The 15,054-nt window shown below is 35.7% G+C and overlaps 1 protein-coding gene across 2 annotated transcripts in view; it reads left to right on the top strand.

Moving 5' to 3' along the window:
• Positions 1 to 15,054, top strand: part of CFH (complement factor H) — a 363,204-nt gene that overhangs the window by 30,615 nt on the left and 317,535 nt on the right. For both annotated transcript variants that reach the window (XM_025363804.1, XM_025363724.1), the window contains exons 7-9: positions 2,377 to 2,550; positions 5,269 to 5,463; positions 5,910 to 6,086. In XM_025363804.1, the coding sequence (XP_025219589.1) occupies positions 2,377 to 2,550; positions 5,269 to 5,463; positions 5,910 to 6,086 (546 nt within the window). The remainder of the gene's footprint in view (positions 1 to 2,376; positions 2,551 to 5,268; positions 5,464 to 5,909; positions 6,087 to 15,054) is intronic.

The raw sequence follows: 15,054 nt of genomic DNA, 5'->3' as shown, positions 1-15,054 counted from the left end.
AAAAAGAAAAAAGGAATACATTTAAGACTCATCTGAAGTTAGTGTCAACATCAAACACTGAAGACATTTTACATAAAATAGTAAAATTTTAAAATAGTAAAACTTTAAAACTTGTATACTAAGTCACATACATATTATTTCTCATATTATTATTGCTAATCTAGATATATTATCCTGTTAGCTATAGAGATATATTAAAGTTTATTCTGTCAGAATGAAGTATAAACTTAGGAGCTGAATGGACACAGTGGAAGTATGGTATTGAGAAGAGGAAATATTTAATGAATAATTAAAACTTTATAAAATTTTATGTTTAACTAAATATACAAGTTATAAGAAAGGAACGGTGGTAGTATAGAGAAGAAGTAGGAAAACGGCAGGAGATGAGATGTGACAAGTAGGCAGGGCCTAAAAATTAAGTAAAGTAGAAGACGAGAAGCAAAAAATACAAAGTAAAGGAAAATAATAAAATATAAAAGAAAAGCATCACTTAGACAAAGACAAGGAGAAGCAGGAGAACATAAATATATGAGGTAATGGAGAACACCAAAAAGTCCATAATCAACAGAGTCAAATATTACAGAGTTTTATCTGTTCAGTTCAATAAATAATTAGGAAGCCCATAGTATGTACCAGTGACTAGAATATGTGAAATGCAAAGCATTTCTGAATTTGGACATTGGAGCTCATTGGTAGCTTTTATCAGAGCAATGACAACAAAAGAGAGGTGTCAGAAACTAGGCAGTAGTGAGTTGAAGAATAAATGTGAGACTGGAAAGTGGAGATAGCAATTACAAAATGGTATTTTAAGGATTTTGGTTTTGAAGGGGTGGGGAAATGTAGTACATTAGCTAAATTTGAACAAAGTGTTGAAAGAAGGGATTTAAACTGCAAAAGCTTCCATATCGATTTAAGAGCATGGTTGATAAGGTAAGAAAGAAGAAAGGAATAAACTATGGTTTAAATACACGGGAAAATGAAAGAATTAAAGCTAACCTGAATTTGAAAGCAACACCTTACCACTGAAGACTAAACAAAATACTTAAATCAGTATAGATACAGATAATGTTGAGGAATGCTGGAAAGAAGTATAGGGAACTCACTACTGGTGGTCTCAATTGTTTTGTGTGAATGGAGACTTATTATCTGTTGATGAAGAGGCAATTGTTTCAGGTGACTTGAGAAAAGTGAGGAGACTATGGATCATTTACTGTGGGAAATCAAATAGTAAATAAATTGGGGGTATATAAATTGATTTCAAGCAATGCTGAATGTCCAGCACAGCTTTTTAGTCCAAAATAAAATATGACTCCAATATAAGTGGTCATATGGCTTTTCTACAATACTTAAAATGCATAGTATTTTATTTTAAAAGGAATATTGCAAATGGATCCAATATTGAGATATAGCAGAGTTAATGGAAAGGAATGAGAAGATGCTTTATAGATTAGGACACACTGGGCCAAAGGATGGCAAAGTATAGGCTGCAGGTAAAATACAACTTGCCCCCTTTGTGTAAACAAAGTTTTATTGAAACACTGCCATGTTCATTTGTTTATGTATTGTCTATCACTACTTTTGTATTGTAATGGCAGAGTTGAGTTGTTGCAGCAGAGACCTTGTATCTGGCCCTTTACAGAAAAGGTTTTCCAAACCCTCTGCTATTTTATCCTATTATAGTAAGAAAAATGTAATGCAATATTTCAATGTTTAAGATATTAAGGCTAAAGTTTATTTCCATTCATGTTCACTTTCAATGTAGATCAGAAGGGACTTTACTCATTGTATTAATTGTAAGAATCAGGTGACAGAAACACCATTTTTTTCATGTCCTTCTTTACTCACGGTGTCATTGGGAAAGAGAAAATAAAAATTCACACAATGGCTTTTAAAACTTCTCTCTAAAGTGAAAGATACTACTTCCACTTTTATTATAGTCTCTTATGCAATCACATGGCCACAGTTACTTCAAAGAGAAAGGGTTGTGCAGTCCTATCAATTGTCCAAAAAAAGAAATCCTGAATATTCGTAAACAATCCTTATGAGAACCACAGAAACCAAAGAATAGAAGGAAAATGAAAGTAAGAATTGAAGTTATATGTGATGAGATCATTGCCAGTTATGGAAAGTCACGGAGTATGGAATGACTTTGGAGAAGAAGGGATTAAGAGCCCAGGAGGTACAAATATGTCAGATGACAATATAGTGAAGGAAAAAATAAGTGACATACCAGAAAGGATACTATGATGTGTTCATTTTAATGCCATTTTGTATTATGCTAAGGACAAATAAATAACACCTACTTTTAAATGTTTGTATAAATGATGAATTTTAATGGATATTTCTACATTATCCACACATCCATTTTCTTTTTAGAAAAAACATGTAATGTTCCTTATATTCCAAATGGTGTCTACTCACCTTTAAGGATTAAACACAGAACTGGAGATGAAATCAGGTACCAGTGTATAAATGGTTTTTATCCTGCAACCCGGGGAAATACAGCAAAATGCACAAGCACTGGCTGGATACCTGCTCCAAGATGTACTTGTAAGTTCCATTCATATCTTGACCCATTTCTTAATTCTGAAATTTCTTTTAAATGCATACAAACGGGGACTCAATAAAACCAAATATTTGTCTTATTGTGTATATAAAGTAAGGTTGTTGGAAGTATTCTTTAGTTTTCGAAGTTGCCAAAACTCAATTTTTTCACTACTCAAAATTAAATGTGTATGTGTGTTTATGAATGTATGTTACCCTTATTAATAAATTCAGTTTGTAATTTCATTAAATAAACCATATCTAATTATCAGATGCAAGACTTTATTCTCAGGCCTGCTTCATTACTCACTGTGTCATTGAACACTTTAATGATTTAGGGGAAGGGCAGTACAAATTAACAATTGGAATGATACAGACGATGATAATGAATCTGCAATAGGGCAGATTCAGCATTCAAAGAGAATCTTATGTTCTAAGCTGAATCTAATAAGATGAAATTTAACAATGTTGATTCTAAGATCCTGGGCCTGGGTCAAATAAATTACAGTATTAATATATTAGCAGTAGTTATAAAAATTAGTGAATATTTTTATCAATTTCAAGATCTGTCTGAGCCAACTTTATGATGGAAGCACCATAAATGCTGTGAAACCAAAAACTACATTTGCAGAAGGGTAACAAGTGAAATGAGGCTATTTGAAGTCCTTCTATTCTCAGCCCTGATGAGACCCTCTGTGGGTACTAATATTTGCTTCAAGGAATCAATTTGTAAAATGGATAAAAACAGATGTAAATGTGACAAATTTAGAGAATAGCTAAATAGCTCGAGCCTGTGGTAATGACATACGTTTTTAATTATACCTCCTTTTTATTCCTTTTGGAAAGAAATCTCGGTGGACAATTTTATTTTATGACATTCTGGGAAAACCCGTAATAAGATGGATACTCATACTTGTTTTGAAATCAACCACCATGTAATGTGAAATTCAATTGAAATCTTTAAGACACAGTTCCTGCAAATCTAAGACTCAAGCTTTCCCAATGCAGAATTATTGTTAAGCAAAGTCCAATAGTAAATAGAAACCATTCCAAATCTTTAAAAAGTGATGGGGAAAAATGTAGAATGTTACTTAAAAGAGATAAGACTAAGTAAATGTTTTAATTTCAACACTGGGAGCTTCCAATAAATAGGGAAAAAAATCTATCAATTACAAGATATGTGGATTGCAGGCCAAGAAACTATACTGAAAGAAGTATCATTCACTAGTCTTTGTTAGAGAAAGACACTTAGGATATACAATTATTCAGTTTATAATCCACATAATAAATATTTGTAGAAACTACATGAAAATTTCTCTAATCAAATACCAAAGAAAATAAATCACTGAATTTAAGAAAGAGGGAGATGAAAAAGAATATTTACATGAGTGTGTGTGTGTGTGTATGTGTGTATTGAAATTCTTTTTAACCTATTGCATAAGGTTTATTAAAACTGAATCAACTTTCATGGAAAACATTAATACCATTTTGTTATTGAAAGTGCTAGATGGTCGTAAATAATCTCATGAAAAGAGCAAATTTTCTGGAAAAAATATAAACCTGTTAATATGATAAGCAAGATAGCACTCAAATGTATTTGTCAAAATAAATATATAGTAACTCGGTAAAATGTAATTATATTGTACCTTATTTAAACATAGCTTATGACATTAAAATTATTTTGCTGTCCAATTAAAATTGGGAATAAACAAAAAATGTTCATCAAAATCTTAACTATCTGGATATGAAGAAATATTTCTAGTCTGTTTCTCTGGTTAAATAAAGACTGGAGAATTTGGCTCAATGAATTGTTTGAGGCATGAATTAACTGTTATTTTTATGTGTGGCATCATCAAAGAAAAATTTTTGTGTTTCTGTATATTTTTACATTGTCTTAAATAAATAGGAAAGCGCCTTATTTATTTATTTATTTAGATTTTTCGAGATGGAGTCTCGCTCTGTAACCCATGCTGGAGTGCAATGACACAATCTCGATTCACTACAACCTCTGCCTCCTGGGTTCAAGCGATTCTCCTGCCTCTGCCTTCTAAGTAGCTGGAATTACAGGGGTGCACCACCAGACTGGGCTAATTTTTTTTTTGCATTTTTAGTAGAGACAGGGTTTCATCATGTTGGCCCGACTGGTCTCAAACTCCTTACCTCAAGAGATCTGCCTGTTTGAGCCTTCCAAACTGCTGGGATCACAGGTGTGAGTCACTCCGCCCAGCCCATGAATTCAATCTAAAACAAATAAAAACCTTAAATCCCTCAAAATACTACCTCCTTACATTGAGTTGTTCTGAGAAGAAAATGCAGGGCTCTTGTTTACTGAAGAGAATAGAAAAAAAAAAAAAAAGAAATACATGAGCTAAGCAGTAACACTGACATATTTCTCCATCGAAAACCTTGTTTAATTAGCCAGAGATAAGGTATGTGTATTAAAGGGAAATACATTAAATAGGTCTGTACATTTTTCTTTCTGGAGAGCCTTCATACAAATTTATGCATCATATGATCCACAGACATAATTTCATCTTCATTAACAAAGACCTTCTCGTCACATATCTCAGTCATCAGTTCTATCATTTGTTTTGACCTAGAAACCCTAATGGAATGTGTAATTATACTAAGAAGAGAATATAATTCAGTGATAAAAATTTATCTCTAATATGATTATTTGTTACAGTAAAACTTCTTTATACTTTCTTTAATTTTTGTTGCAAGTGAGACCTTGTGATTATCCAGACATTAAACATGGAGGACTATATTATGAGAGCATGCGTAGACCATACTTTCCAGTACCTGTAGGAAAATCTTACTCCTATCACTGTGATGACTCTTTTGAGACTCCTTCAGGAAGTTACTGGGATTACATTCATTGCACACAAGATGGGTGGTCACCAGCAATACCATGCCTCAGTAAGTAAACCTCTGAACTGCTATACATGTATAAAACTTTCAAAGATCGAAGAGAGGAGGGCACTTAAGTGATTACACTTGTCTTATGTAACAGAAATAGGGCCAAGAAAAGAGTTGTTCAAGCAAAATGACCAAAATAGTTCTTTCCTATTATGAGAATTTCTTCTTGAAAATCACAGGAGAAATAAATATAGGGACTTGATGAGAATATCTATGTAATTTATACATCTTTTAATTACAAAAACTAAAGATAAGTAATATTGAATATTGATATTTCTTTTTGTACAAACCTTTGTTAGTCACTTCAGTTCGTCTTCAGTTATACATTATTTTTGGATGTTTATGCAATCTTATTTAAATATTGTAAAAATAATTTTCATATACTATTTTGAGCAAATTTATGCTTCTCCTTTACTTTATTTATTTATCATTGTTATGGTCCTCAGGAAAATGTTACTTTCCTTATTTGGCAAATGGATATAATGAAAATAATGGAAGAAAGTTTGTACAGGGTAACGCTATAGAAGTTGCCTGCCATCCTGGCTACAGTCTTCCAAAAGAGCAGACTACAGTTACATGTACAGAGAATGGCTGGTCTCCTACTCCCAGATGCATCCGTGTCAGTAAGTACACTGCTCTGAGATCCCAGCATGTTCATGTCTTTCTAAATAACAGAGATGACATTCTAATACTCGTCTGTATTAACTGTGGCAAAATGTTTATGTCAACTTGTTTTGCCAGCAGACCTATTTCATTTTTGGTTTTTCAATTGTGTATAAATAAATATACAAATTTCTTGATAAGTACATAGTAAAATAAATTATCCTATTAATGGGCATTAGTCAAGAATACAGTAAAATAATTTGAACACAATACTTGTTGGTTAAATTAAGTCATAATGAAGCGGCATCACTGTCTGGGTAAATACCCGAGGTTCATTATCTCACACCAAGAAGATTAAGGGCATGGACACACACACGGATTGCGTTTAGGGGCACAGGTTTAATAGGCAAAAGAAAGAGAAAGGACAGCTTCCTCTCTTGTGAGAGAGAACGGCACCTGAAAGTGAATCCCTGCCCCTGGTGGGGTGCACTGGATTTTATAAACAGCCTTGAGGAAACAGTGTCTGATTTAAATAGGGCCCAAAGATTGGTTAGACCAGGAGTGATATTTACATAATATGCCGGGAAGTTGGCCGCCACACCCTAATGTTATAAAGCAAATGGGGTCTTTACCTGGCCAGCGTCGTGTTGCCTTCTCCTTACTGTACACATGGCTGGCAAAGAGAAGGAAAGATGCAGCTGCCATATGAACATGCCTAGTCCCAGGTAGCCTTTTCCTATTGGCACAACTGCTGGCATTCATCTTGCAAGCTTCCAGCTTGCTTGTCTATGTTTGCAGTTCAATTTTATAGGCTCTTCTTATTAGAAAGAAAAGGATTTGGGGGCTGCTTTTCATTAGAAGGAAAAATCTTACCATTGACAACTGTACCCGCATTATCTGCCTAAACAATTTTTTCTTAACTCCTATATCAATATTAATATTTACATTGGAATCAATCATTTGACTCAAAGTAATTATACAATTTTATTTTAAAATAGAAAGTAAATATAGTGATAGCCAAAAATTCATATATTCAAGCAGTGATATGACATTTTTACAGTAAAGCTATTTGACTTTCTCTAGTATATGTAAGTACAAATGGGTATTCTGGGATATCGTGCATATTCTACTCTTAGAAGGTTTCCCACAGTGTTTATTCTAATATACATTTATATCAACAGTTCCTTCTTTGTTTACATGTTGTTAATGATTGGTGATGTCACATTTTAATATTTACAAATTGAGTGGCTATGAAATGTTATAGCACTGTAGTGTAAATTTGCATTTCTTTCTTTTTTTTAATTATACTTTCAGTTCTAGGATACATGTGCACAACGTGCAGGTTTGTTACATATATATACATGTGCCATGATGGTGTGCTGCACCCATTAACTCATCATTTACATTAGGTATATCTCCTAATGCTATCCCTCTCCCCGACCCCCTTCCCACAATAGGAACCAGTGTGTGATGTTCCCCTTCCTGTGTCCAAGTGATCTCATTGTTCAATTCCCACCTATGAGTGAGAACATTCGGTATTTGGTTTTCTGTTCTTGTGATAGTTTGCTGAGAATGATGGTTTCCAGCTGCATCCATATCCCTACAAAGGGCATAAACTCATCCTTTTTTATGGCTGCATATTATTCCATGGTGTATATGTGCCATATTTTCTTAATCCAGTCTGTCACTGATGGAGATTTGGGTTGATTCCAAGTCTTTGCTATTGTGAATAGTGCCGCAATAAGCATATGTGTGCATGTGTCTCTATAGCAGCATGACTTATAATCCTTTGGGTATATCCCCAGTAATGGGATGGCTGGGTCAAATGTTATTTCTAGTTCTAGATCCCTGAGGAATTGCCACACTGTTTTCCACAATGGTTGAACTAGTTTACAGTACCACCAACAGCGTAAAAGTTCCTATTTCTCTACAACCCCTCCAGCACCTGTTGTTTCCTGATTTTTTTAATGATTGCCATTCTAATTGGTGTGAGATTGTATCTCATTGTGGTTTTGATTTGCATTTCTCTGATGGCGAGTGATGATGAGCATTTTTTTCATGTGTCTGTTGGCTGTATGTTTTCTTCTTATTATTATTATTATTATACTTTAAGTTCTAGGATACATGTGCATAACGTGCAGGTTTGTTACATATGTATACTTGTGCCATGTTGCTGTGCTGCACCCATCAACTCGTCAGCACCCATCAACTCGTCATTTACATCAGGTATAACTCCCAATGCAATCCCTCCCCGCTCCCGGGTGCTGGGAAAATTGGCTAGCCATATATAGAAAGCTGAAACTGGATCCTTTCCTTACTCCTTATACGAAAATTAATTCAAAATGGATTAGAGACTTAAATGTTAGACCTAATACCATAAAAACCCTAGAGGAAAACCTAGGTAGTACCATTCAGGACATAGGCATGGGCAAAGACTTCATGTCTAAAACACCAAAAGCAACGGCAGCAAAAGCCAAAATTGACAAATGGGGTCTAATTAAACTAAAGAGCTTCTGCACAGCAAAAGAATGTTTTCTTTTGAGAAGTGTCTGTTCATATCCTTTGTCCATTTTTTGATGGGGTTGTTTGTTTTTTTCTTATAAATTTTATTGAGTTCTTTATAGGTTCTGAATGTTAGCCCTTTGTCAGATGAGTAGATTGAAAATATTTTCTCCCATTCTGTAGGTTGCCTCTTCACTGTGATGGTAGTTTCTTTTGCTGTGAAGAAGCTCTTTAGTTTAATTAGATCCCATTTGTAGATTTTAGCTTTTGTTGCCATTGCTTTTGGTGCCTTAGACTTGAAGTACTTGCCCGTGCCGATATCCTGAATGGTATTCCCTAGGTTTTCTTCTAGGGTTTTTATGGTTTTAGGTCTAACATTTAAGTCTCTAATCCATCTTGAATTATTTTTGTATAAGGAGTAAGGAAAGGATCCAGTTTCAGCTTTCTACTTACGGCTAGCCAATTTTCCCAGCACCATTTATTAAATAGGGAATCCTTTCCCCATTTCTTGTTTTTGTCAGGTTTGTCAAAGATCAGATGGCTGTAGATGTGTGGTACTATTTCTGAGGGCTCTGTTCTGTTCCATTGGTCTATATCTCTATTTTGGTACTGTACCAAACCAGTACCATGCTGTTTTGGTTACTGTAGCCATGTAGTAAAGTTTGAAGTCAGGTAGCGTGATGCCTCCAGCTTTGTTCTTTTGGCTTAGGAGTATCTTGGCAATGTGGGCTCTCTTTTGGTTCCATATGAACTTTAAAGCAGTTTTTTCCAATTCTGTGAAGAAAGTCATTGGTAGCTTGATGGGGTTGGCATTGAATCTATAAATTACCTTGGGCAGTATGGCCATTTTCACAATATTGATTCTTCCTATCCATGAGCATGATATGTTCTTCCATTTGTTTGTGTCCTTTTTTATTTCACTGAGCAGTGGTTTGTAGTTCTCCTTGAAGAGGTCCTTTACATCCCTTTAAGTTGGATTCCTAGGTATTTTATTCTCTTTGAAGCTATTATGAATGGGAGTTCATTCATGATTTGGCTCTCTGTTTGTCTGTTACTGGTGTATAAGAATGCTTGTGATTTTTGCATCTTGATTTTGTATCCTCAGACTTTGCTGAAGTTCCTTATCAGCCTAAGGAGATTTTGGGCTGAGACAATGGGGTTTTCTAAATATACAATCATGTCATCTGCAAACACACACAATTTAACTTCTTCTTTTCCTAACTGAAAACCCTTGATTTCTTTCTCTTGCCTCATTGCCCTAGCCAGAACTTCCAACACTATGTAGAATAGAAGTGGTGAGAGAGAACATCCCTGTCTTGTGCCAGTTTTCAAAGGGAATGCTTCCAGTTTTTGCCCATTCAGTATGATATTGACTGTAGATCTGTCATAAATAGCTCTTATTATTTTGAGATGCCAATTTTATTGAGAGTTTTTAACATGAAGGGCTGCTGAATTTTGCCAAAGGCCTTTTCTGCATCCATTGAGATAATCATGTGGTTCTTGTCATTGGTTCTGTTGATATGCTAGATTATGTTTATTGATTTGCATATGTTGAACCAGCCTTGCATCCCAGGGATGAAGCCTACTTGATCATGGTGGATAAGCTTTTTGATGTGCTGCTGGATTCGGTTTGCCAGTATTTTATTGAGGATTTTTGCATTGATGTTCATCAGGGATATTGGTCTAAAATTCTCTTTTTTTTGTTGTGTCTCTGTCAGGCTTTGGTATCAAGATGATGTTGGCCTCATAAAAGGAGTTAGGAAGGATTCCCTCTTTTTCTATTAATTGGAAGAGTTTCAGAAGGAATGGTACCAACTCTTCCTTGTACCTCTGGTAGAATTCAGCTGTGAATCCGTCTGGTCCGGGACTTTTTTTGGTTGGTAGGCTATTAATTATTGCCACAATTTCAGAACCTGCTCTTGGTCAATTCAGGGATTCAACTTCTTCCTGGTGTAGTCTTGGGAGAGTGTAAGTGTCCAGGAAATTATCCATTTCTTCTAGGTTTTCTAGTTTATTTGCATAGAGGTAGTTATTGTATTCTCTGATGATAGTTTGTATTTCTGTGGGGTCAGTAGTGATATCCCCTTATTCAGTTTTTATTGTGTCTATTTGATTCTTCTCTCTTTTCTTCTTTATTAGTCTTGCTAGCCGTCTATCAATTTTGTTGATCTTTTCAAAAAACCATCTCCTGGATTCATTGATTTTTTGGAGGGTTTTTTGTGTCTCTATCTCCTTCAGTTCTGCTCTGATCTTGGTTATGTCTTGCCTTCTGCTAGCTTTTGAATGTGTTTGCTCTTGCTTCTCTAGTTCTTTTAATTGTGATGTTAGGGTGTCAATTTTAGATCTTTCCTGCTTTCTCTTGTGGGCATTTAGTGCTATAAATTTCCCTCTACACACTGCTTTAAATGTGTCCCAGAGATTCTGGTACGTTGTATCTTTGTTCTCATTGGTTTCAAAGAACATCTTTATTTCTGCCTTCATTTTGTTATGTACCCAGTAGTCATTCAGAAGTAGGTTGTTCAGTTTCCATGTAGTTGAGCGATTTTGATTGATTTCTTAGTCATGAGTTCTAGTTTAATTGCACTGTGGTCTGAGAGACAGTTTGTTATAATTTCTGTTCTTTTACTTTTTCTGAGGAGTGCTTTACTTCCAAATATGTGGTCAATTTTGGAATAAGTGCTATGTGGTGCTGAGAAGAATGCATATTGTGTTGATTTGGGGTGGAGAGTTCTGTAGATGTCTATTAGGTCCGCTTGGTGCAGAGTTGAGTTCAATTCCTGAATATCCTCTTAACTTTCTGTCTCGTTGATCTGTCTAATGTTGACAGTGGAGTGTTAAAGTCTCCCATTATTATTGCATGGGAGTCTAAGTCTCTTTGTAAGTCTCTAAGGACTTGCTTTATGAATCTGGGTGCCCTGTATTGGGTGCAGATATATTTAGGATAGTTAGCTCTTCCTGATGAATTGATCCCTTTACCATTATATAATGGCCTTCTTTGTCACTTTTGATCTTTGATGGTTTAAAGTCTGTTTTATCAGAGACTAGGATTCCAACCCCTGCTTTTTTTTGTTTGTTTGTTTTCCATTTGCTTGGTAGATCTTCCTCCATCCCTTTGTTTTGAGCCTATGTGTGTCTCTGCATGTGAGATGGGTCTCCTGAATACAGCAAACTGATGGGTCTTGACTCTTTATCGAATTTGCCAGTCTGTGTCTTTCAATTGGACCATTTAGTCAATTTACATTTAAGGTTAATATTGTTATGTGTGAACTTGATTCTGTCATTATGATATTAGCTGGTTATTTTTCCTCATTAGTTGATGCAGTTTCTTCCTAGCATCGATGGACTTTACATTTTGACATGTTTTTGCAATGGCTGGTAATTGTTGTTCCTTTCCATGTTCAGTGCTTCCTTCAGGATCTCTTGTAGGGCAGGCCTGGTGGTGACAAAATCTCAAAGCATTTGCTTCCCTGTAAAGGATTTTATTTCTCCTTCACTTATGAAACCTAGTTTTTTTTTTTAACTTATTATTATTATTATTATTATTATACTTTAAGTTCTAGGGTACATGTGCATAACGTGCAGGTTTGTTACATATGTATACTTGTGCCATGTTGGTGTGCTGCAACCATCAACTCGTCAGCACCCATCAACTCATCATTTACATCAGGTATAATTCCCAATGCAATCCCTCCCCCCTCCCACCTCCCCATGATAGGCCCTGGTGTGTGATGTTCCCCTTCCCAAGTCCAAGTGATCTCATTGTTCAGTTCCCAACTATGAGTGAGAACATGCGGTGTTTGGTTTTCTTTTCTTGTGATAGTTTTCTAAGAATGATGGTTTCCAGCTGCATCCATGTCCCTACAAAGGACACAAACTCATCCTTTTTTATGGCTGCATAGTATTCCATGGTGTATATGTGCCATATTTTCTTAATCCAGTCTGTCACTGATGGACATTTGGGTTGATTCCAAGTCTTTGCTATTGTGAATAGTGCCGCAATAAACATACGTGTGCATGTGTCTTTATAGCAGCATAATTTATAATCCTTTGGGTATATACCCAGTAATGGGATGGCTGGGTCAAATGGTACATCTAGTTCTAGATCCTTGAGGAATCGCCATACTGTTTTCCATAATGGTTGAACTAGTTTACAATCCCACCAACAGTGTAAAAGTGTTCCTATTTCTCCACATCCTCTCCAGCACCTGTTGTTTCCTGACTTTTTAATGATCGCCATTCTAACTGGTGTGAGATTGTATCTCATTGTGGTTTTGATTTGCATTTCTCTGATGGCCAGTGATGATGAGCATTTTTTCATGTGTCTGTTGGCTGTATGAATGTCTTCCTTTGAGAAATGTCTGTTCATATCCTTTGCCCACTTTTTGATGGGTTCTTTGTTTTTTTCTTGTAAATTTGTTTGAGTTCTTTGTAGATTCTGGATATTAACCCTTTGTCAGATGAGTAGATTGCAAAAATTTTCTCCCATTCTGTAGGTTGCCTGTTCACTCTGATGGTAGTTTCTTTTGCTGTGCAGAAGCCCTTTAGTTTAATTAGATCCCTTTTGTCAATTTTGGCTTTTGCTGCTGTTGCTTTTGGTGTTTTCGACATGAAGTCTTTGCCCATGCCTATATCCTGAATGGTACTACCTAGGTGTCCTCTAGGGTTTTTATGGTATTAGGTCTAACATTTAAGTCTCTAATCCATCTTGAATTATTTTTGTATAAGGAGTAAGGAAAGGATCCAGTTTCAGCTTTCTACTTATGGCTAGCCAATTTTCCCAGCACCATTTATTAAATAGGGAATCCTTTCACCATTTCTTGTTTCTCTCAGGTTTGTCAAAGATCTGATGGCTGTAGATGTGTGGTATTATTTCTGAGGACTCTGTTCTGTTCCATTGGTCTATATCTCTATTTTGGTACCAGTACCATGCTGTTTTGGTTACTGTAGCCGTGTAGTAAAGTTTGAAGTCAGGTAGCGTGATGCCTCCAGCTTTGTTCTTTTGACTTAGGATTGTCTTGGCAATGCGGGCTCTTTTTTGGTTCCATATGAACTTTAAAGCAGTTTTTTCCAATTCTGTGAAGAAACTCATTGGTAGCTTGATGGGGATGGCATTGAATCTATAAATTACCTTGGGTAGTATGGCCTTTTTCACAATATTGATTCTTCCTATCGATGAGCATGGAATGTTCTTCCATTTGTTTGTGTCCTCTTTTATTTCACTGAGCAGTGGTTTGTAGTTCTCCTTGAAGAGGTCCTTTACATCCCTTTAAGTTGGATTCCTAGGTATTTGATTCTCTTTGAAGCAATTGTGAATGGAAGTTCATTCCTTATTTGGCTCTCTGTTTGTCTGTTACTGGTGTATCAGAATGCTTGTGATTTTTGCACATTAATTTTGTATCCTGAGACTTTGCTGAAGTTGCTTATCAGCTTAAGGAGATTTTGGGCTGAGACAATGGGGTTTTCTAAATATACAATCATGTCATCTGCATAGAGGGACAATTTGACTTCTTCTTTTCCTAACTGAATACCCTTGATTTCTTTCTCTTGCCTGATTGCCCTAACCAGAACTTCCAACACTATGTTGAATAGGAGTGGTGAGAGAGGGCATCACTGTCTTGTGCCAGTTTTCAAAGGGAATGCTTCCAGTTTTTGCCCATTCAGTATGATATTGGCTGTGGGTTTGTCATAAATAGCTCTGATTATTTTGAGGTACGTTCCATCAATACCGAATTTATTGAGCGTTTTTAGCATGAAGGGCTGTTGAATTTTGTCAAAAGCCTTTTCTGCATCTATTGAGATAATCATGTGGTTCTTGTCTTTGGTTCTGTTTATATGCTGGATCATTTTTATTGATTTGTGTATGTTGAACCAGCCTTGCATCGCAGGGATGAAGCCCACTTGATCATGGTGGATAAGCTTTTTGATGTGCTGCTGAATCCGGTTTGACAGTATTTTATTGAGGATTTTTGCATCGATGTTCATCAGGGATATTGGTCTAAAATTCTCTTTTTTTGTTGTGTCTCTGCCAGGCTTTGGTAACAGGATGATGTTGGCCTCATAAAATGAGTTAGGGAGGATTCCCTCTTTTTCTATTGATTGGAATAGTTTCAGAAGGAATGGTACCAGCTCCTCCTTGTACCTTTGGTAGAATTCAGCTGTGATTCCATCTGGTCCTGGACTTTTTTTGGTTGGTAGGCTATTAATTATTGCCTCAATTTCAGAGCCTATATTGGTCTATTTAGGGATTCAACTTCTTCCTGGTTTAGTCTTGGAAGAGTGTAAGTGTCCAGAAAATTATCCATTTCTTCTAGATTTTCTAGTGTTTTTTGCATAGAGGTGTTTATAGTATTCTCTGATGGTAGTTTGTATTTCTGTGGGGTCGGTGGTGATATCCTCCTTATCATTTTTTATTGCATCTATTTGATTCTTCTCTCTTTTCTTCTTTATTAGTCTTGCTAGCGGTCTGTCAATTTTGTTGATCTTTTC

Source organism: Theropithecus gelada, chromosome 1 (assembly GCF_003255815.1).
Source record: "Theropithecus gelada isolate Dixy chromosome 1, Tgel_1.0, whole genome shotgun sequence".
NCBI classification, from domain to species: Eukaryota; Metazoa; Chordata; class Mammalia; order Primates; family Cercopithecidae; genus Theropithecus; species Theropithecus gelada.
The sequence above is the reverse complement of the archived record's forward strand: the minus strand, read 5'-3'. Positions and strand labels throughout refer to the sequence as shown.